At 26.2% G+C, this 25944-nt stretch overlaps 1 protein-coding gene across 1 annotated transcript; it reads left to right on the plus strand.

Annotated features, from left to right (window-relative positions):
• Positions 1 to 1370: 1370 nt before the first annotated feature.
• Positions 1371 to 7812, plus strand: LOC132928733 (uncharacterized). The gene is made up of 4 exons (XM_060993596.1): positions 1371 to 1428; positions 4804 to 4894; positions 5199 to 5310; positions 7055 to 7812. Exons 1-3 carry the CDS (start codon positions 1371 to 1373, stop codon positions 5293 to 5295), a joined length of 246 nt encoding a protein of 81 aa, XP_060849579.1. The 3' UTR covers positions 5296 to 5310; positions 7055 to 7812.
• Positions 7813 to 25944: the final 18132 nt, after the last annotated feature.

The raw sequence follows: 25944 nt of genomic DNA on the forward strand, positions 1-25944 counted from the left end.
CGGCGGCGGAGGTGACCCAGAAATGTCTAAAACTCGCAAAAAAAAAATAGCCATATAATATACTGATTGACCGACCACCTGCAACGAAACCCAATATGATATATGTATATAGGTATATATTATAATATTTAGCTCGCAATTAACACTACGATACAAGAAATTTAAATAAGTAGGTATAATCTATACTTAAACTAAACTAAAAAAAAAAAAACATCTGCGCATAAAGAATTATAATATAGCCATAAAGGTGTTAAACAGAAAAATAAAATATGTACGATAACTGATAAGTAGAGTGGAAAGTTAGTGTAGAATAATAATTATTATTATGAAACTGAAGAGTGACACTGCTTATGTATTTCAGACATTTCAGTATTTGTATCTATATATTGGCTATATTTACAATTTATTGAGTAATATAATATCGAAATTTAAAAGAATACGAAATAAATATATATTAATAAATCACAATATTTTATATATTGATTTATTTTATTTTATAACAGACAAAACATAATTTTTTTTTTTTTTGTAGGTTCATACATTATAAGTATCTGTGTTGCACTTATCTACCTTTTTCAAATGTACCTATACCAACGAGTAACGACTACTTCTGTATTTCGGGTTGAAAAACGACTTCTCTACAACAGTGATCAATAATCTGTTAGTCGATAAATAATTTTGTTATTTGTATAATAACTTGTTTTCTGTCATAGATGATAAAACATATTTTTTTATAATGGTAATTACCTATTTAGGTATTATAAACACTACCAAAACAAAAACAATGACAGCCCGAAGAGATCAAATATATACCAACCCAATTATAAAATTAAACGACACTGTAATCCATGAAGTCGAACAGTTCTCTTATCTGGGATGTATAATAACATATAATAATACATCCACTATTGACATAAAAAAAAGAATAACTTTAGCCAAACAAACATTCGTAAAGAAAAACAGTCTATTAACTAACAAACACCTTAACATCGAAACGAAGAAAAATATGTGTGGAGTGTGTTACTATATAGATGTAAAACTTGGACTATCAGGAAAAATGAAAAGGACCGCTTAGAAGCAATGGAAATGTGGATTTGGAGAAAAATGAACAAAACATCATGGGTTGAAAGTAGAAAACAAATGAGCGAGTGTTAAAAGATGTAAGCGAAAAAAGGAATATAAAAAAACACATATTAAAAAGGAAAACGAAATTAATAGGGCACCTATTCAGACATAACACATTTATGAAAAATATCTTTGAAGGAAAGATCTTGGGGAAAAGATCTAGAGGACGTCCAGAACATCATATTTCCAAGACCTCAAACATCTCATGGAGGTCACAACATATTCAAAATTGAAAAACATGGCAAATGACAGAGACTTATGGCTATCACGACAAGGCGAGGCCTTTAGATGATGATGATTTAGGTATTAAAATAGGAACATAATAGGAGTAATCAGCTTTTTGTCTTCCAACATTGAATTTATCTAAATGACAAATGTAAAATAGGTATGGTAAATCTTAACCATACCTACCCAAACTTAGATTTGTTTATTACATATTATATAATACCGGTCTTTATACTAACCTTGAACATTTAAATATTTTCATTTATAAAACGATACGATATTGATCATCAGCCATCAGGCAATTAAGCCGGCCGCATAAAAAGGTACTTATATATGCGATTACAATGCAATTTTAAACTGCAGTGAGTGAGTTGATTCCCGAGTCCTACCTTATGTATAAGTTGATTTTCCCAGATCATTAATAGGTATGTACGAGTCGAACCCAAATATTTATATATTTATAGATAAGCTATTAGAAGTGTAGTCAAAAATATATTACATAAATGCAAGAGTACTAAGACTAAAAAATCCAAGAAAAACCGAGAAAAACAAATATTTTTGAGAGAAGTAATGTCACAGTACGTATACTGTTAATCTCATTACCAGATACCTGCAGTTTTTAAAAATAATGTGTTTTAAATTATTAGTAATTTTTTACTAATAATTGTTTACCTAATTACAATTTTTTTTAATAAATAAATAATAAATTGTAATAAAATACTATAAATAATTAATAAATAAAAATGAAATGATTTTTAAAATATGAAAAAACTAAAAAGAACAACAGTTTTGAGAAACTTGTCAGCCTATCTTCTCTTGGTGTCTCTTGAGCTACACTAATAGACTGAATATTTGACTAAATATTGAAAAAATGATATAATGATCCTAGAATCAACTGTATAGGTAAACAGGTACTTGGGAATCAACTCGTAGCCTTTTAAACTATTTTTTTTTAATATCGCAAAAAAAGATATGAGTAAAAAATATGATATATTTTTTAAAAGAAATTCAAATTTGATCGAAACAACGTTATTTATATTTAATCAATGTCTGGCTTTACGGTCTATTTCCCAGTAGGAGAATTTAAATTATTATTTAAATATCATTATATATTATTATATAATTACTATAAATTAATAGTTTATTAAGTAGGTAATTTTTCTGAAAATTTTGACTTACCTATTGTAATCGAAATTTGAACGAAAACTTCCATAGTTATTCTACTTTAAGTACTAAGGAATAAGGATAATAATCTATTATATTAAACTAAATATTTTGTAAATCGATTCAAGCTCGATAATTATAATTCGGTATAGGTACCTACAATATAAAATATTCGTTAATAAATACTACTTATTACTAAATGCTTATGGATTAATATTGCATCTGACAATTTTCAAAATATACATTATTATCCTTATTTCTTAGTATTTAAAGTAGAATAATTCCGAAAGTTTTCGTTCAAATTTCGATAACATACGTCAACATTTTCAGAAAAATGACCTAATTCACAATGTATACAATTGTGATAAAAACATTTGTATAAAAACATATACCTAGTATATTCTCATTTGAAAAACCAAAGTTGGTACCGCCACAGGATTACTTCTTAAGGCTTATTTATTGTGAAAAATCTAAGTATTCGAAAATATCGTTTTTAATTACATTTAAAAATTCCAAAAATCAGAATTTGAATAAATGCATAATTCAAGCATAAGTGGGGGGAGCATGCTTAAAAAATCATCTTGTATATAAAGTTTCATGAGATCATGTATTCGTGTCTATTATTATACAATTTAAATACATCTTGAGTCTAATATAATATAAGTATACCTATAATTGTAATTATATATTAGTGCGTCAGTGCTACTTCGTAATATATTATATAAAATATTTATTATGAGATATAGGTATTGTCCCCACGACCCACGTTAGGTAGGTAATTGATAAACATATTAACTAGGTACTTATTATAAATTAATGATATTTTGTGTTTTAGCTTATTTATTTATAATTTCTTGACGATTCTTTACTCTTTTTTTTTTATATAATTTAGTGTCATTGGAACTTGTTATTAAGTAAAAATATTAATTATTAGTTCTGTAATTAGTTTATTACTATTAGAATAAGGTATAAGTAATTTAATTTTCTACGTAAAATTAAATATTAAGGATATAAATTTATAGAAAGAGCTGAGAAATAGTTTTAAACATATTCAGATATTGTTTCTGTAATAATTCTGCAGTTAGGTAATTACAATTTATTTTTAAATCAAAAAGGATAGGTATAAAAGCTGGCTGCGAAGCCAGTAAATTAAGTGGTAATATAATAAAAAATACAATAGATATTCAGGGAATTATCCAATGTGAAACCCTTATCAATATTTAAATATACCTACACATTTATCAATTAAAGCAGCTATTTGGATTAGATTTGTTATTTTGTAAGTAGGGCTGCTAAGAATATTGAAGTATTGAAATTTGAGAGCAAAGTAACGGGAGTACAGGACACATGACTGTATTCCGATCAAAACCGGTGGCCGCCGCGCATGCTCCACCCAAAAACCACGATATAATAATATGACGTATGTACACTACTCGGGTAGCGAATAGCGATGTTGGTTCGTCAGTTGTCGTTTGCCGTCGGCAACGTCGATTTGTGTGTTGATTGCTTGGTTCTTTTCACGCGGTGGTTGAACCGACACAAACGATCCAGTGCTCTCGTGAAAAATAGTACCTACCTAGATAAATATTAAGTGAGTATAACGAATCTTGAAAGTTGAAAGGATGAAATTAATTTTGGATAGGTATTTCGTATTTATTTTATAGTTTTTACAATGGCTTTATCATCTTTATTATCTATGCTTTAGATATCGTATCTATAGCCGTGGTTTTTACCCATAGAGTAATTACTCTATGTTTTTACCACAGACTAAAAATTATTTATTTACAAATAATCATAGACCTTATACTAAGTAACTAGTATAAGGTCTATGCAAATAACTGAAATAACCAAAGAAGACCAGAAGCCTGTTGCTCAATGTGGTTGTAAAATAAAAATGGTTTTGTTGCGAGGCAACACTGATCGCACTGAAGCTCGTTAACAGACTTTTTGAAGAGTGTCGATGTCGATTATCGAGCAGAAGAATATTTTAGAAAAAATAAATAAATAATATGATATAGAAGATATTGTTACACGTATAATGAAAATAAAAAAAGATAAACTGTAATGTATACTAATTACTAATGTAGTAATGTCTGTAACAGTTTTATCCTTTCTAGTTTCTAATTATTAACATAAGACATAATATTGTCAATATTGATTATTATTATATCTAGATAACATGTGACAACGAAACTAAACTAATATCATGTAGAAGAAAACGTAACCGAATGTGGAAACAAAAAGTTACATCAACAAAATGATGATTGGTATTGGATTGAATAGTTTAAGGAACTGCATCAGAATTTATTTGGACCAATAAGCGAAAACTTGCGTTGTTGAATATGATGATAGAATGCGCAGAAACCTATTGGTTAGTTTTGTTTTTACAAATTATTGTTTCAATGGCTTTAATAAAATATAGTATTATGTTATGTTACAGAAAAAAAAATTAATTATATAAATAATTATTGTTAACCATAGTTTTCTCTTAATAATTTTAATAGTATTATTAGTATTAGTTATTTTAGACCAAATGTAATAATATAATTAATAACAATTTTTTTTTTCTATACTTTTTACAGGTAACTTAGCTTCCAACTATTACTAGCATTAATACTAATATTAATTATAATAATACTTTATAAAGAATTTGAATAATTTATTTGCATTTAAGTATTGCATAGGCATATGAGTATGCTTTTGATTCAGTTTCATCTCAGTGAACGTCTTAAAACGAATGTTTATACTACAGTAATATGGGATTATCTTAATACATATTAAAATATTCATGAAGCTGTAAGTTTTATAGTGATAAAAATTGTATATTTATTTATATTTGCTAATTATATTTTATCATAGGATAAAATAAAATACTTAGGAACAACAGTTTGAAATAAAAACTTTGAATTATCCCAAACTCAAGAGTGGACACAATTAATTGCTGAGCAATAAACCTTATTCAACTTTAATAATACAAATACATGTATTTTAAATTAACTGTACCCCAATTTCGAAATTATAAAAAATGTTTTTTTACTTTTTGGTTAAATTATCTAAATAATTATAGGTATTCTGTTATTTTAGTAAATAAATTGACACATTAATTTTGCGTTGGTTATACATGTTGGAATGGGCGCAACTAGAGGGGGGGGGTGCTTGGGAGTACATAGCACTTCCAAATTGTCTGTACCAGTATTTTACAATCTTTGTAAAATTTCTGATTTGATAATTAATAATTTATGAGTATTGACCAGTAAAATTGATAATTTATCAAAATATTATAAATAAATGGAAACTTCAAATGCGTTTATTGTAGGCTGTAAGGTGTACAGTATGCACAGATACATAGAATCAGTAGGTTTTTTTTTTTTAAGAGGACGTAGAACCTAGTACCCGCATATGTTGTGTCCGTCTTATACACGTACGACATGGCAAATTTTTTTTTCATGTATAATAATTTTACTTATCATAAATAATAGAGGGGGCTCTCATATTGTACTATAGGTTTTAGTACTCCCATATATTTTAACCAAGTTGCGCCCATGCATGTTGGTCATTAATTAACTAAACTCAATACCAGTTAAAAAATGCATAATACCATTTCAGTATAATTATTAATTATATATTAAATTATATAATAGAACAAATAGAATAAAAGTCCATAAGTGGCTAAAGTGGTCCATCTTTAATTATTAAGTTAAATTAAGTGAATAAAAAAAATATGATTGTTTCCAAGATATTACATTTTTTTTTTCATCTTTCATTGGTCATTGGTCTGCTGAAGTGGAAAATTAAAATTATTTTTATTTATGTTGAAGCAGTAAAACAAAAATTAAGTATATAAATCTCTACTTATTGCGCTAACTGAAATATTTAGTATTATAAATAACAGTATTTAATATTTAAATTATTATTATCATTTTTTTTGTATGAGTGTTTTTAGCCGTTAGATAATGTTTTCATGTTATGTATTCTCTAATTTACTGCTCAGAGGATACAATTGCATATATATAAAGTATTTACATATTATCTTGATTCAATTTAGATAGAACTGGATACTTGGATAGAACCCCAACTTACTAGATTGTAAAGTTTTTTCTGGAAATCAATTTTCATAAACTAACTCATTACTTCTAAGAAAATAATTTTAAACTCATAAATTAAAACAGTAAATAAATTGTAATTTATTAATTATTGTTTAGTATTTACTTAAGATAAAACATTTAGAAGAGGTAATATATATTTGTTTAGGTTAGATTTAAATTTTTGCTATAGTATTAATATTACATACAACAATTACAATGTTACATTAACATAATATTAAAATAGCTAGGAAAATACTGACCTAAAAATAATTAAATTTATTGATAATAATAATTAATAATATTCACAAGAAAAATAGTTATTACTTATTAGTCATGATTTCAATAGGATTAAATATTTATATAATTTTTTTATCTACATGATATGTTTTTATTGTAAAAATTATTGATTAGTTTATGTATTTTATATATAATACAATTGATCTATATTGACGCAGATCCAACAAAAAAGAAAGAAAAGAGTACAATATACTAGAGATCATTTACGGAATGTTCAGACATGACTGGCGGCAAACCAGGAAATGTTCCACAAGACCGCTGGAATAGAGAAGTACATTTAACACAATAGTTTAGTAGTCATAAGTCTCCATATTATAAATTATCAAATTGATAGTTAAATTATATACAGCTGATGGCACCTGTTATTAACGTTTAGGTTATAAACAAAATTATTAGTTCTGATGTATAACTAACTAAACGCATACATTTTTAAATGGTTGGATTTTTTTCTATTTCTGGATTTAGAATGCTTTTCGATTCCTTAAATTTTTTCCACACCATAGGTTATTCAATTTGTATTAGACTGAAAACAAGATTTTTTAGAAAAAAATGTTGGTATTTTTCATCAGCATTAGGTTAACAATACAAATCTTACTCCATTTTCAATTAATCTAGTTGTTTAAAAAATATATTTTGCCCTCAATATTTCAAACATTCATCTGAATTTATTTGCCTTAATAATCTGGACCAAGTTCTTAACCATATTAGTGACAAACTAAATAGTAAAATGATAAATGTAGTTGCTTCCAAAGAAAACTATATTTTTACATTTAAAAACTAAGTAGAACTCAGAAATCTGAATATTCTAGAGGCTAATGCATATGCTTATGTATGCAGATATTTAATGAAAACCTATTGACAAACAATTTCTCTTATATTTTTAAAAAAAAATATCATTCATATAATAAGAATTATTTTACATAACTGAATTAAAAACTTTTTTTTTTTTAATTTCCAGCAATAGCCCAAACAATTAGATCGCCCGTTTAAGATAATATCGGATAAATTTTAAATGATTTTCTTTGTGATGTATTTTTTAACCCTCCATGTGAATTATACACTATTTCTTAAAAAATTATTTATCAATTTTTGAATTTTTTCTATTATTAAATTTTAAAATTATTTAAATTATATTTTAATACTTTGTAAATAATTTTATAGTTAATTAACTGTAAAAAATTGTTTTTATTTATATTTGCAAGTCTATTGCATAAATAATAGATTTGGTTAAACCTACAATGAGTATATTGTATTTTGGAATTTGTTTGATATGTGATTTAAAAAATATAATATAAAAAATCACTAACCTTACTTAGAACATTTAGCTCTACGATGGTGATATTATTTTAAAATATAAATTACTAAACCTCACACAAAACAACAATGCCACCAGAGACTAAGAATCAAATTGGGTTCATATTATAATGCAAATAAATAAACAAATTAAATTTTCTCATATGAACCCTATATAAAAGGAGACAAGTAGAGTAGAAGAAGCAAGTCACTCAGCAATAGGACTTATAATTTACTTGTTAGATTACGGATTAGTCAAGAACACTAATCTCCCAAGAAATAAAGAATTGGAGTTAGAAGTAAGTATATAATATGAAAATTAATATATTTAAAAATATATATAACACATTAACTAGTTATTATTGATTATTATTTTAATGAACCAAATCTATTTATAATTTATATAAAAATAAATAATTAATAAATTAGTTACTTACTACCAATGTTATAGAAAAAAATTGTAACAATATTTTTTTAATATAATGACAATTTATGATAGTGAAGTTAATGTAAAATGTAGACATAGATTTGCTATACATTTATATATGGTTGAAATTTTAAAAATTAATAATTTATAACTCAATTCAAATAGTAATATTGTTGTCTTCTGAAAGTCTTGATTGATGTTTTTCACGAAACTAGCATTACATTTCGGTACCTGACATATCATTTATAAATTGTTGAGATAACCGATATGTAACATCAGTAACGCGTCATACTAGAGATATCTTCATCGTATTTGTCTAAAACCCTGCCAGGTATACTTAGAATTAAACATTAATGAAAAAACTTGCCACTTTACATCATAAATTCTTAATATTATGTGGGAAGAATTCTTATTAATTATAAATTTAACTATTAATTATTTACATAGTAACCTTACAATATAAACTTAAAACTATTTGTTTGGTTAATTACACAATTTTAGTTGTGGTCAACACATAGTACAGTTGTAGTATAATTTATGCTTATATCTGCTATACATTTATAGTTTATACACAGTTCTAATTGTAATAATTAATAATTTTTTACTTAATTCTAATAGTAATATTGTTGTCTTCTGAAGGTCTTGATTAATCATTTTCACGAAACTCAGATAAGGTTACGGCTACCACAGCTATTATATATGTATTGTTGTGGTAGCCACAAGCTCACATAAGTAACGCAAATATTGAAATTATCCTCTTCATAATTAATTGTCAAAAAATTATTCAATTTACATAGAGTTATTAATTATAAATTTAACTATTAATTATTTACATAGGTACCTTACAAGATAAACTTAAAATTATTTGTTTGGTTAATTACAAAATTTAATTGTGGTCAACACAAAATACAGTTTTAGTTTAATTTATGAATATATCTGCTATACATTTATAGTTTATACACAGTTGTAATTTTAATAATAAATAATTTTTTACCTTATTCTAATAGTAATATTGTTGTCTTCTTAAAGTCTTGATTGATGTTTTTCACGGAACTAGCATTACATTTCGGTTACCTAGCATATCATATGTAAATTGTTTAGATAACCGATATGTAACAACAGTAACGCGTCATACTGGAGTTATCTTCATCGTATTTGACAAAAACCCTACCGGGTATACTTAGAATTAAACATAATGAAAAAAATTGCTACTTTACATCACAAATTCTTAATATTATGTTGGAAGAGTTCTTATTAATTATTTACATAGGTACCTTACAAGATAAACTTAAAATTATTTTTTGGTTAATTACAAAATTTAATTGTGGTCAACACAAAGTACAGTTTTAGTTTAATTTATGAATATATCTGCTAAACATTTATAGTTTATACACAGTTGTAATTTTTATAATAAATAATTTTTTACCATATTCTAATAGTAATATTGTTGTCTTCTGATGGTCTTGATTAATCTTTTTCACGAAACTCAGATGAACGTGCGGCTACCACAGCTATTATATATGTATTGTTGTGGTAGCCACACGCTCACATAAGTAACGCAAATATTGAAATTATCCTCTTCATAATTAATTGTCAAAAAATTATTCAATTTACTTAGAGTTATTAATTATAAATTTAACTATTAATTATTTACATAGGTACCTTACAAGATAAACTTAAAATTATTTGTTTGGTTAATTACAAAATTTAATTGTGGTCAACACAAAGTACAGTTTTAGTTTAATTTATGAATATATCTGCTATAAATTTATAGTTTATACACAGTTGTAATTTTAATAATAAATAATTTTTTACCTTATTCTAATAGTAATATTGTTGTCTTCTTAAAGTCTTGATTGATGTTTTTCACGGAACTAGCATTACATTTCGGTTACCTTGCATATCATATATAAATTGTTTGGTAACCGAAATGTAATATCAGTAACGCGTCATACTGGAGTTATCTTCATCGTATTTGACTAAAACCTTGCTGGGTATACTTAGAATTAAACATAATTGAAAAAAATTGCTACTTTACATCATAAATTCTTAATATTATGTTGGAAGAGTTCTTATTAATTATTTACATAGGTACCTTACAAGATAAACTTAAAATTATTTTTTGGTTAATTACAAAATTTAATTGTGGTCAACACAAAGTACAGTTTTAGTTTAATTTATGAATATATCTGCTATAAATTTATAGTTTATACACAGTTGTAATTTTAATAATAAATAATTTTTTACCTTATTCTAATAGTAATATTGTTGTCTTCTTAAAGTCTTGATTGATGTTTTTCACGGAACTAGCATTACATTTCGGTTACCTTGCATATCATATATAAATTGTTTGGTAACCGAAATGTAATATCAGTAACGCGTCATACTGGAGTTATCTTCATCGTATTTGACTAAAACCTTGCTGGGTATACTTAGAATTAAACATTAATGAAAAAACTTGCCACTTTACATCATAAATTCTTAATATTATGTGGGAAGAATTCTTATAATTTATAAATTTTACTATTAATTATTTACATAGTAACCTTACAATATAAACTTAAAATTATTTGTTTGGTTAATTACAAAATTTAATTGTGGTCAACACAAAGTACAGTTGTATTATAATTTATGCTTATATCTGCTATACATTTTTAGTTTATACACAGTTGTTATTTTAATAATAAATAATTTTTTACCTTATTCTAATAGTAATATTTTTGTCTTCTGAAGGTCTTGATTAATCTTTTTCACGAAACTCAGATGAACGTGCGGCTACCACAGCTATTATATATGTATTGTTGTGGTAGCCACACGCTCACATAAGTAACGCAAATATTGAAATTATCCTCTTCATAATTAATTGTCAAAAAATTATTCAATTTACTTAGAGTTATTAATTATAAATTTAACTATTAATTATTTACATAGGTACCTTACAAGATAAACTTAAAATTATTTGTTTGGTTAATTACAAAATTTAATTGTGGTCAACACAAAGTACAGTTTTAGTTTAATTTATGAATATATCTGCTATACATTTATAGTTTATACACAGTTGTAATTTTAATAATAAATAATTTTTTACCTTATTCTAATAGTAATATTGTTGTCTTCTTAAAGTCTTGATTGATGTTTTTCACGGAACTAGCATTACATTTCGGTTACCTTGCATATCATATATAAATTGTTTGGTAACCGAAATGTAATATCAGTAACGCGTCATACTGGAGTTATCTTCATCGTATTTGACTAAAACCTTGCTGGGTATACTTAGAATTAAACATAATTGAAAAAAATTGCTACTTTACATCATAAATTCTTAATATTATGTTGGAAGAGTTCTTATTAATTATTTACATAGGTACCTTACAAGATAAACTTAAAATTATTTTTTGGTTAATTACAAAATTTAATTGTGGTCAACACAAAGTACAGTTTTAGTTTAATTTATGAATATATCTGCTAAACATTTATAGTTTATACACAGTTGTAATTTTAATAATAAATAATTTTTTACCTTATTCTAATAGTAATATTGTTGTCTTCTTAAAGTCTTGATTGATGTTTTTCACGGAACTAGCATTACATTTCGGTTACCTTGCATATCATATATAAATTGTTTGGTAACCGAAATGTAATATCAGTAACGCGTCATACTGGAGTTATCTTCATCGTATTTGACTAAAACCTTGCTGGGTATACTTAGAATTAAACATTAATGAAAAAACTTGCCACTTTACATCATAAATTCTTAATATTATGTGGGAAGAATTCTTATAATTTATAAATTTTACTATTAATTATTTACATAGTAACCTTACAATATAAACTTAAAATTATTTGTTTGGTTAATTACAAAATTTAATTGTGGTCAACACAAAGTACAGTTGTATTATAATTTATGCTTATATCTGCTATACATTTTTAGTTTATACACAGTTGTTATTTTAATAATAAATAATTTTTTACCTTATTCTAAAAGTAATATTTTTGTCTTCTGAAGGTCTTGATTAATCTTTTTCACGAAACTCAGATGAACGTGCGGCTACCACAGCTATTATATATGTATTGTTGTGGTAGCCACACGCTCACATAAGTAACGCAAATATTGAAATTATCCTCTTCATAATTAATTGTCAAAAAATTATTCAATTTACTTAGAGTTATTAATTATAAATTTAACTATTAATTATTTACATAGGTACCTTACAAGATAAACTTAAAATTATTTGTTTGGTTAATTACAAAATTTAATTGTGGTCAACACAAAGTACAGTTTTAGTTTAATTTATGAATATATCTGCTATACATTTATAGTTTATACACAGTTGTAATTTTAATAATAAATAATTTTTTACCTTATTCTAATAGTAATATTGTTGTCTTCTTAAAGTCTTGATTGATGTTTTTCACGGAACTAGCATTACATTTCGGTTACCTAGCATATCATATGTAAATTGTTTAGATAACCGATATGTAACAACAGTAACGCGTCATACTGGAGTTATCTTCATCGTATTTGACAAAAACCCTACCGGGTATACTTAGAATTAAACATAATGAAAAAAATTGCTACTTTACATCACAAATTCTTAATATTATGTTGGAAGAGTTCTTATTAATTATTTACATAGGTACCTTACAAGATAAACTTAAAATTATTTTTTGGTTAATTACAAAATTTAATTGTGGTCAACACAAAGTACAGTTTTAGTTTAATTTATGAATATATCTGCTAAACATTTATAGTTTATACACAGTTGTAATTTTTATAATAAATAATTTTTTACCATATTCTAATAGTAATATTGTTGTCTTCTGATGGTCTTGATTAATCTTTTTCACGAAACTCAGATGAACGTGCGGCTACCACAGCTATTATATATGTATTGTTGTGGTAGCCACACGCTCACATAAGTAACGCAAATATTGAAATTATCCTCTTCATAATTAATTGTCAAAAAATTATTCAATTTACTTAGAGTTATTAATTATAAATTTAACTATTAATTATTTACATAGGTACCTTACAAGATAAACTTAAAATTATTTGTTTGGTTAATTACAAAATTTAATTGTGGTCAACACAAAGTACAGTTTTAGTTTAATTTATGAATATATCTGCTATACATTTATAGTTTATACACAGTTGTAATTTTAATAATAAATAATTTTTTACCTTATTCTAATAGTAATATTGTTGTCTTCTTAAAGTCTTGATTGATGTTTTTCACGGAACTAGCATTACATTTCGGTTACCTAGCATATCATATGTAAATTGTTTAGATAACCGATATGTAACAACAGTAACGCGTCATACTGGAGTTATCTTCATCGTATTTGACAAAAACCCTACCGGGTATACTTAGAATTAAACATAATGAAAAAAATTGCTACTTTACATCACAAATTCTTAATATTATGTTGGAAGAGTTCTTATTAATTATTTACATAGGTACCTTACAAGATAAACTTAAAATTATTTTTTGGTTAATTACAAAATTTAATTGTGGTCAACACAAAGTACAGTTTTAGTTTAATTTATGAATATATCTGCTAAACATTTATAGTTTATACACAGTTGTAATTTTTATAATAAATAATTTTTTACCATATTCTAATAGTAATATTGTTGTCTTCTGATGGTCTTGATTAATCTTTTTCACGAAACTCAGATGAACGTGCGGCTACCACAGCTATTATATATGTATTGTTGTGGTAGCCACACGCTCACATAAGTAACGCAAATATTGAAATTATCCTCTTCATAATTAATTGTCAAAAAATTATTCAATTTACTTAGAGTTATTAATTATAAATTTAACTATTAATTATTTACATAGGTACCTTACAAGATAAACTTAAAATTATTTGTTTGGTTAATTACAAAATTTAATTGTGGTCAACACAAAGTACAGTTTTAGTTTAATTTATGAATATATCTGCTATAAATTTATAGTTTATACACAGTTGTAATTTTAATAATAAATAATTTTTTACCTTATTCTAATAGTAATATTGTTGTCTTCTTAAAGTCTTGATTGATGTTTTTCACGGAACTAGCATTACATTTCGGTTACCTTGCATATCATATATAAATTGTTTGGTAACCGAAATGTAATATCAGTAACGCGTCATACTGGAGTTATCTTCATCGTATTTGACTAAAACCTTGCTGAGTATACTTATAATTAAACATTAATGAAAAAACTTGCCACTTTACATCATAAATTCTTAATATTATGTGGGAAGAATTCTTATAAATTATAAATTTTACTATTAATTATTTACATAGTAACCTTACAATATAAACTTAAAATTATTTGTTTGGTTAATTACAAAATTTAATTGTGGTCAACACAAAGTACAGTTTTAGTTTAATTTATGAATATATCTGCTATACATTTATAGTTTATACACAGTTGTAATTTTAATAATTAACGATTTTTTACTTAATTTTAATAGTAATATTGTTGTCTTCTGAAGGTCTTGATTAATCTTTTTTACGAAACTCAGATGAGCGTGAGGCGTTCACAGCTATTATATATGTATTGTTGTGGTAGCCACCAGCTCACATGAGTAACGTAAATATTGAAATTAGCCTCATCGTTTATGTCTTAAACCCTGCTGAGTACACTTAGTATTAAATATTAAGAAAAAAACTGGCCACTTTACATAATAAATTCTTAATTTTATGAGGGAAGAATTCTTATTAATTATAAATTTAACTATTAATATTATTTATTTAGGTAACTTACAAAATAAACTTAAAATTATTTGTTTGGTTAATTACACAATTTTAGTTGTGGTCAACACATAGTACAGTTATTTTATAATTTATGCATATATCTGCTTTACATTTATAGTTTATACACAATTGTTATTTTAATAATAAATAATTTTCCTTGTTCTTATATATATAATATTGTTGTATTCTGAAAGATTTGATTGATGTTTTTTACGAAACTCACTTGACCTTGCGATTACCAGACATATTATATATATATTGTTCTGCTAGCCACTAGGTTACACAAGTAACGTAAATATTGATGTTTTCCTCTTTATAATTAATTTTCTTAAAACTTTAATTTACTTAGACTTATACGTTTATATAAACAATTTGTTACTTTACCTCATTTTATCTGGAAGTATTGTTATTAATTATATTTTTATAACTGTTATAGTTTACATAGGTATCTTACTTGCTTTACAAATAGTATAATTGTTATAAAACATAGTTCTGCTATTCATTTATACATTGTTATAATGTTAATTATTATACAATTTTTAAATAAAAATGCATTTACTCACTTAGAATTGACTGTATAACTATCAACAAATGATTGACTTACAATAAATAGTGGTTCATATCGATGATTGTAATAGCAACCTATAATAATTAGTATGACGTATTATTAAGAGTAAATCTTATAAATCTTTCATTTTACTTACTTACAAAATATGTACAAGCAGTAGCCAGTTATTTACTACTTTATTGTATTCATCAACCAAAGAATTGAAAACTCATGCATACCAACATCATTCATGAATTTGGAATAAAATAGATAATGTTTGCTGTGCTTTAGTTGATGTTCTATTTTGTTTTTTTTTTTCTTGTTTATATTTTTAGTCTTAGCTAGTTATAACAGAAAAAAAATTATTACAAAATGTATAATCCCATAATCATAATATTTTTTTAAAGCTTTTTTAGTTTTCATGATACAATAAATAATTACTAATTAATAGGTATTAAATTGTATACTTATTATAAGTACAAAAACATCAAAAACTACTTTATCGTCCAACATAGTATTATGACACACTTCAGTGTAGCAACAAGTCAAATTTAAATTTTAACATCTCTTTTGCTCTCGGTGTAAAATGTTGATCTAATTTTTATTTTGTTAATTTATGTTCAAGTAATATTAATAATAATAACAAAACAAATTGTTCATTCTAACATCGAATCTTTATAGTTATCATTATTTTATAATTTTTGAAATATGAAATAACTAGATACATAATTTTTTTCTATTAAAAATTATATTCACTCACTTAGAATTTATAGTAGAATTTTCAACGACTCCGTATGGATTCATATTAAAAAATTTCTCTTATTAATCGTTATTGAACTTGAACACTGAACTGTAAAATAATATAATATATTATAATAATATAATATTATATGTCATATAATTATATGACATTATTTTAATTAACTCTTTAATTCATTACAATCTTCAAGCTTACAGTATCTAATTAGTTCTAAGTTATACACCAAAAGAAGTATTATAAACTTATATACCTATGACACTATTATTAATTGACTTAATAACTTTGATTATTATCTTTAAATTTTATTTATAATTAGGTACCTATATTTTTAGCCAATCAAAACAGAAATTTGTCTTATTGTTATACTATTATTAGGTAATTAATTGGTAATATCTTAGTATTTATTTAATTTTTATGACATAAAATAATATAACAATAGGTAGATTTATACTTTTATAAATATTAAATACTATAATAAGCACTTCACGAGAGACTAGGTACAAAATAAACCAGACTCTAGATTCAAATTTAACGTATATTCTTGTGGTCACTATAATGCCGGTCTGGTGAACTAGTGAAGGTTATGTACTTGTGTATAATTTATCTATGATATCATTTTATAGAAAACATACCTATTATAATTATTTAAACACAAACTTATTTAATCGTTAATACTTTTGAAAATACCAAATATAATTATTTATTAATTTATATATAAGACATTTTTCGTAACAGTCATAATTATTGTGGATTTTTCTAAATAATAAAGCCTCGGCACCTTCACCTTTCTAATCAATATTTTTTGCTGTAACATACTGAATAATTAAAATTTACTATTTCGAAACTCGGGAGTTCAGCATTATCATAAAACATGTTTTAAAAATATTTTACAGTTTACGAGACCCAAAAAATAGATCGCGACCCACCGGCCACCGGTTGAAGACCGCACTTGTTTATAATCTAGAAATATGTGTAGGTATCTATTCAGAATTATAACATGAATAATTAAATGTATTTTAATACCTTTTAAGTAACATTAATTTTAAAATTTATCTTCTGTAAATCTTGATAGATGATTCAGGCGTAATTTATGCAATACTAATGGATGGCAAACATATTTTACACGTTATTGTTTCACCATCCATTAGCATTGCATTGATGACGCCAGTGATGGAACGGCGTATTCTTGATTGTGATATTAAACGTAACCAACGTGGGGCAAATGGCAAACATAATATTATTGCATATATTCTTATTTTGTTTGCCATTTGCTCCACATCGGTAACGCGCGAGATGAAGCGTTCCTTGTTGTAATTTTTGTTAAATGCTAGTGCTTATACCTAGACTTAAATGTTAATGCGGAGGAAACTTATAGGTTTATTATATTTGGTAGAAAATAACGTATTAATACGTACCTAGGATCTATATTTAGAATTATAACATGAATATAATCAAATTTATTTTAATACCTTTTAAGTACCATTAATTTTAATATTTATCTTCTGTAAATCTTGATAGATGATAGAGCGTAACCAATGCAAATACTAATGGATGGCAAACATATTTTACAAGTTATTGTTTCGCCATCCATTAGCATTGCATTGATGACGCCATATAGATGAATCGGCGTATTCTTGATTGTGATATTAAACGTAACCAACGTGGGGCAAATGGCAAACATAATATTATTGCATATATTCTTATTTTGCTTGCCATTTGCTCCACATCGGTAACGCGCGAAATGAAGCGTTCCTTGTTGTAATTTTTTTTTTAATGCTGGTGCTTATACCTAGACTTAAATGTTAATACAGAGAAAACTTATAGGTTTATTATATTTGGCTGAAAATAACGTATTAATACGTACCTATGATCTATATTTAGAATTATAACATGAATAATCAAATTTATTTTAATACCTTTTAAGTACCATTAATTTTAATATTTATCTTCTGTAAATCTTGATAGATGATAGAGCGTAACCAATGCAAATACTAATGGATGGCAAACATATTTTACAAGTTATTGTTTCGCCATCCATTAGCATTGCATTGATGACGCCATATAGATGAATCGGCGTATTCTTGATTGTGATATTAAACGTAACCAACGTGGGGCAAATGGCAAACATAATATTATTGCATATATTCTTATTTTGTTTGCCATTTGCTCCACATCGGTAACGCGCGAAATGAAGCGTTCCTTGTTGTAATTTTTGTTAAATGCTAGTGCTTATACCTAGACTTAAATGTTAATGCGGAGGAAACTTATAGGTTTATTATATTTGGTAGAAAATAACGTATTAATACGTACCTATGATCTATATTTAGAATTATAACATGAATAATCAAATTTATTTTAATACCTTTTAAGTACCATTAATTTTAATATTTACCTTCTGTAAATCTTGATAGATGATAGAGCGTAACCAATGCAAATACTAATGGATGGCAAACATATTTTACAAGTTATTGTTTCGCCATCCATTAGCATTGCATTGATGACGCCATATAGATGAAACGGCGTATTCTTGATTGTGATATTAAACGTAACCAACGTGGGGCAAATGGCAAACATAATATTATTGCATATATTCTTATTTTGTTTGCCATTTGCTCCACATCGGTAACGCGCGAGATGAAGCGTTCCTTGTTGTAATTTTTTTTTTAATGCTGGTGCTTATACCTAGACTTAAATGTTAATGCGGAGGAAACTTATAGGTTTATTATATTTGGTAGAAAATAACGTATTACATAATAATTTACATTGATTTTAAATTAATGTTCTTACTTAGATATCTACATTTATATAATACAGTAAAATCCCGTTACAACGAACTCCAGGGGGCCAAATTTTTTTTTGTTATAAAGGAAATTTCGTTGTAACGAAAAATCGATTAAGTTCTTTATAACCCCTGTTTTTCGGCAGGGGAATTCTATGACTTGTTATAACGGGATTTTTTGTTGTATTGGTATTCGTTGTAACTGGAATTTACTGTATTTTATGTTTTAAACATTTTGCAAATTGTGGTATTTTATATATTTGGTCTACTTAACTAAACCTTGGCCGGGTATGTTGGTACTATGTAGGAACATGCATTCGTTTAGCCGTTGGCGACAACATCAGACCGTAGCTTGGGGCGTCGAGCTAGGGGTGTAACGATAACAATAGCGACGGTACTGCGTGTAACCCCTCAACAAAGAGGGCTGGAAACAATAAAGGAAAGGGTCGCTCGTATTATTGTCGAGGTTCGCTTAGAAAAATAGGGGCTGGGTTCAAATATTGCATTTTACCCATTATGATTTTACTGAAGAACGAAAAACATTGTGACTGTGAGTTTAAACAATATTTAAAATTATATAATATATTCTCATTTCTAATAATATAGAAATTAAAAAATAATTAATAATAAAGTCAACACAACACGAATGAATTATGAATTCTTATAAAAAAGTTGTAAGTTATGACTCGGACAAACGGCATACAGGTTACGCGAGATAATAGGTACAGCGGATAAGATTACCAACCATGCTTCAAGGGGATAGGGACATTATTTATAAATTTAAAGTAGTCATACGTACATAAGACATAACTACCTATTTTACGCAATTATTAAGAAAAAAATGATTTTATAAAATGTATAAGTGTTTTATATTACATTATAATGTTTATTATATTTTAATTTTAATTTAGTATCGTTATCGAATAGCGCACACAGATTTTTTTTTATCCAAAGGGGTCATACTCAAAATTATTTTCCCAAAATTACATACTATTTACCATCCGATTAAAGATATTATAATATTATATTGGTCGATAATTGAATTAAGAAATTAAGAAATTTATTAAGAACCGACGAATAAAGTCAATAAGTCAAACAAAGCACTTAAATTTACAAAGATAAAATCTTTTAACAATTTTAGCATGTCTGAAAGATCAATCTTTAATTTAATGATTTTAGAAATAATAGTAATATTATGAATAACAATAATTTTTATCTACATTTTACTTAAATCGTTATTAAATCGTTAATTATTAATAAATAATAAAAAGGTGAATAGAAATAAAAAAAAAAAGAAGAAAAGAAAAGAAAGAAGGATTTACAATTTCATTAAAATATATACTTACGAAGAAATAAGTATTATCACATCTATAATTCAACTACTATAATTGTAAGTACCTACATAACTACAAATATTTACTTGGCTACTAAACCTATGTCTACCTAGATCTACCTACGTCTACTTTACGTACATGATAACTAATAATGAACGACCGTTGACTATACGGGTAGGTAAACAACTTTAAATTATTGTTATTTGCGACGTGTATTAATTGTTTGGTTCACTCCTTCAGCTGACCCTTCCGAGGAAAAACTGGTTTGAATCAACAAAAGGTTTTATACTATAAATAAAATAATAATAATAATTGAATACCTACGGCATTGTTTCTGATTTTACAAGATGGGTCAGATTTTTAAATGACCCTTCATTTTTTAACATTTGATAAATGATAAATATTTATTCCACCCGTGGTGTCTAATAATGGTAAGCAATTCCCCCTGATTCATTAAATTCACGCCGTAGTGATTGTATTTATTTGATATTTCTCACCCGTATTGGTCGATGTATATTTTACATAGTTATACAATTAAATATCTGTCCATAATCTAAAAACTAGATTGTAACTAAGATGTATACTATCAAAATTAGTAAGCAATGTATCTACTTATAACTATTTTAAATTTAAAAAAAATATAATTAGTTATTTACGGATATTGTATAATTATTATATATTATATTATTATTATAAATAAGTAAAAGTATATAAAGTCTTACAATTTTTAGAGGAACAAAAATACAAAAATGATTTTTGTAATATAATTCATAATATATAATATTGTATAGGTAATAGCCAATAGGTACTCTTATAGTTAAGTAATTTAGAAATTAACAAACCAAGACAATATACATGCAATAAATCTTAATTTTAATGTTAAATATAATAATTAAATACTTATAGGTATAGTCTAGAACAGTGATGTATTCAACCTTTTCTACTCGCAACCTATTTTATTTTCATAATTTATAATATTACCCACCAGCTACTGGTTGAAGACCGCACTTGTTTATAAATTATAATCTAGAAAGATGTGCAGGGATCTATTCAGAACTATAACATGAATAATGAAATTCATTTTAATACCTTTAAAGTAACATTAATTTTAATATTTATCTTCTGTAAATCTTGATAGATGATAGAGCGTAACCAATGCAAATACTAATGGATGGTAAACATATTTTACAAGTTATTATTTCGCCATCCATTAGCATTGCATTGATGACGCCATTGATGAAACGGACTATTCTTGATTGTGATATTAAACGTAACCAACGTGGGGCAAATGGCAAACATAATATTATTGCATATATTCTTATTTTGCTTGCCATTTGCTCCACATCGGTAACGCGCTAGATGAAGCGTTCTTTGTTGTAATTTTTTTTTTAATGCTAACTAGACTTAAATGCGGAGAAAACTTATAGTTTTATTATATTTAGTAGAAAATAACGTATAAAATAATAATTTACATTGATTTTAAATTAATGTTCTTACTTAGGTACATCTATATAATATTTTATGTTTGAAACATTTTGCAAATTGTGGTATTTTATCTATTTGGTCTACTTTTACTTACCTTGATCGTGGTTTCAGGCGTAATCTACACCGCGCAATAGGTAGTCAAAATAACGGACGTCATATTGAAGCTTCCTGGATGGTGTCTGTTTAAAACGCTTCCGTCTTGTATTCTACGACATTAACTTAAATTTTAAGATTGTGCGTTGTAGTATAAATTACTAATTAAAAAGAAAAATAATGATTTTTTTGACAATCCTTCTATTTCTTCTTTATTAATGCCTATAAAAAAATTATACAACAAAACAACACCAACAACCGTGATGTCGGAGTGTTGCATAAATGTAAAATGGCGACTGGCAAGCGAGAACGACAAAGGATGAAAACTATACAGAGAGCGTTATTGATTTTAACAAGGGCGTTTCCGGTGGACCGCCTGAAGATAGGAACGATCGTGATGTTGCGTTGTAACGGTTCTAATATTGATGTTTAATATACTTCCACCCTTAGTCCGCCATTTTACTACCCTCACCCCATACCCCGTGAAATAATAAAACAGAGCCGTTTGCGAATGTAAATGTTGGAGGGGGAGTAGATATTAAAAATAATATGTAATAATTATATTTTATATTATTTACTATTATAAACTGTATAACATTATTATATAAGCGTCTGGAGGAAGGGGGTCTAATCCGCATGGACCACACTCGTAAATTCACTGCTATATCCTGGTGCTCTAGAGTGGTCGAGAATTAAGTTTAGACTGTTGCATTACATCAGGTAATGAGTGGACAAATTCAAGAAATAGCGACTTGATATTTATCACCTGTAAAAATTCACCCGGACACCGAAAAGTAATGACGTAATAGGTATATGGCCCGTAAACGAATAAAACTACGAAACAATAGGCTTGACGATACTGAAGAGTACACTAAAAGTACAAACGACAAACTTTGCGTCCAATGGCAACACTAATAGTCTGCTATTTATGACATAGCTTAAGTATGTGAAATTACCAGAGGAACTAGTGGGAGAAATCTTCCCAAAAAAATGTTTCAAGCCCCCTTCTAAAAAAAATTAAGATGCATAAAACGGTACATTTTTTATATAACTATTTTTTGAATACATACAATTTACAATAGTTAAAGCATGAAATTTATGGTTGGTTATTTAGAACAAACTTCATAAAATATTATATTTTTTTATTTCTATCGTATACTATTTTGTAGGGCTGATGGCCAATAAGTAGGCTGATATACGGTCTATTGTTAAATATATTATTCATTGTTCATAGATTGGTGACATTTTCGTACCGGTATAGGAAAATTACGGCTAAATTTTTCAATAAAGAAGTGGGTGATTGCAAACTCAGCCCGAAAAAAAAAATGTTCAAAAGATCTATTGTAACTCGGCCCGTGTTTTTTACAGGTAAAAATGATTTAGTTGTAAACTCAGCCCGGGTTTTTTTCAGGTATAAAAACGATTGACATGTACAGTCGGTCCGAATAAAAATAAACGTATAATTTTCTTATATTTTTGAGATCCAGTTAGAATTAACCAGAGGACACCACAAGGAGGCGATTCTCATTATCTTCTAACAATTATTTTCATTTTCATATTATTATTATTCTTAGTATAGAATTCAATATAAATATACAATTTTGTAAAAATGTAGGTAAAATGTTTCAATGTTGGATTTAATTTGAGTATTCAGTACAAAAAAAAAGTAAAATGTGTTTATGTAAAACAGTGTAAAAATATAGGTAAAATTGTAGTGTAATAACTAATAATGTAATGTATTTTTACTATAAATCTATTTTTTTTAAGTAAAAAGCCATGTATTCCACGTATTCACTCACCGATATTTCCTTATTTTTATATTTTGTAAGTGTCGAAAGTTTTCGGGTCAAATTTACAACCGGCGTATTTTATTACCTACAATTTTCTGGACGAGTTTTCAACAAAAAAAGTAACCGAGGGCCCAGTTTACATTTGCCCAAAGAAGTAGTTGTGTCCCAGGTTAATTAGAAGGACGTATTAATTGCGGTCTGGGTTCGCATTTTTACCTACTATAATAAACTGATCAAATGTGTCAGCTATCGACTTCGCTGAACTTTCCATTAGTAAAAATTACTATACAGTATTTAGTGGTTTACCAACTAATTCTAGTAATTAATTACTTACTCATAGTAGTTCACTATTATCTCTAATAGTATTCATATAGTAATTTATTAATAAAATGATAGTAGTAAAACTAATAGAATCAGAAGGATAATCATTCGGACCGCTAATCACATCTAGCCAAAGGTCAGAATTAACCGGTCTTCGGTATCGTAATTATCATTTCGAACCGTAATTCACCCACATCCGGCCGTGTATGTTCGGGAGCACCAGCTATATCTTTTATACAGATAACATAGGATATAACATATTCCCATAAATATTATAATTTATAATGATCAATAACTATCACTCATACACAACATGCGCGTTAGATAATTGCTGTATAATTTATTGAACTCCCTAAAAATGATCGGCATTCGGTATTGCATGATAAAATTAAGTTTTTTTTATTTCAATTTATTTTAGTTAAAATATTATTAAAATTTGAAAATATAATTATGTAAAAAAGAACGCGATTAACCGTAAAAAAAAAACTAAGATTTTAATTTTATATTATCTCGCTTCAGAAAAAGCAGCTTTAATAATATGTCTGCAGAAGGTATTTAAGTATTTTAATTATTATTTAATTTCTAAATACAATCTATATTCATTGTTCAACGTTCGACGAAACACCAGTTGAAAACAAGTTTTTAATTTTTCATAATATGTTTAATTATGTGCATAAGTATAACATTAAGATTTTTGATATACTAAAACCTTATTATATTATAAATTAAGATGTTAAGTTTAAATTTAAATGATAATTATTATAAAGTGCTTTTCATATTATAAAAAAAAATATAAGCATATAATAAGATATTGAATAGTGAATAGATAATAGAAAGTAATCATAAATTCACTATTTCCATCACAATTTGTTATTGATAGTAACTAAGTTTTAATTTAAAAACTACAGAAAATCAGAAAAAAAATAGCCACTGAATTGTGTTGTGAATAAGAAGTCATTCATGTGCGAAATATGCGATAGCGATACTTACACATTAAAAGATAATATAAAGCATTAAAATTCCAAAGCTCAATGCTATTCATACGATATAATATGTAGGTAGTAGGTACCCATTAATTTCGCATTAAAATAAACTTAGACACAGACATTTTGTTTCCACACATACAGTCTGTTTTTACTTGTGCATATACCTAGTCGTTTTCACTTTTCTATAAGCATCAACGTATTAGTTGCTACTCGAATAATAATTTGTCCCGTTAATTGTTTATATTCGATTTATAGTTTATAGATTAGTTCAATTAAAATAAAATATATTAAATGGCTTACCATAAAATAAATGTGAACTGAATTGAATCTCGATGGTAATCGATGGTTTGTAGGATTCCTTTTCTTTATTTGAAATATTCGTACACCAATCATGACATGAGCAATATACCTATCCCAGTGGTTTTTGTTGTAATAACATACTTCGAACGAACTCGTTAAATATAAAATAAATATATGTATAT

Source organism: Rhopalosiphum padi, chromosome 4 (assembly GCF_020882245.1).
Source record: "Rhopalosiphum padi isolate XX-2018 chromosome 4, ASM2088224v1, whole genome shotgun sequence".
NCBI lineage: Eukaryota > Metazoa > Arthropoda > Insecta > Hemiptera > Aphididae > Rhopalosiphum > Rhopalosiphum padi.

What these genes read in the sequence shown, in the direction of transcription:
- LOC132928733 (XM_060993596.1), top strand. Translation starts at nt 1,371, where the DNA reads ATGACAGAGACTTATGGCTATCACGACAAGGCGAGGCCTTTAGATGAT. An exon ending in TTTAGATGATGATGATTTAG is followed by an intron (nt 1,429 to 4,803) that starts GTATTAAAATAG and finishes GAATAGTTTAAG; the next exon opens with GAACTGCATCAGAATTTATT. An exon ending in GAAACCTATTGGTTAGTTTT is followed by an intron (nt 4,895 to 5,198) that starts GTTTTTACAAAT and finishes AGTATTGCATAG; the next exon opens with GCATATGAGTATGCTTTTGA.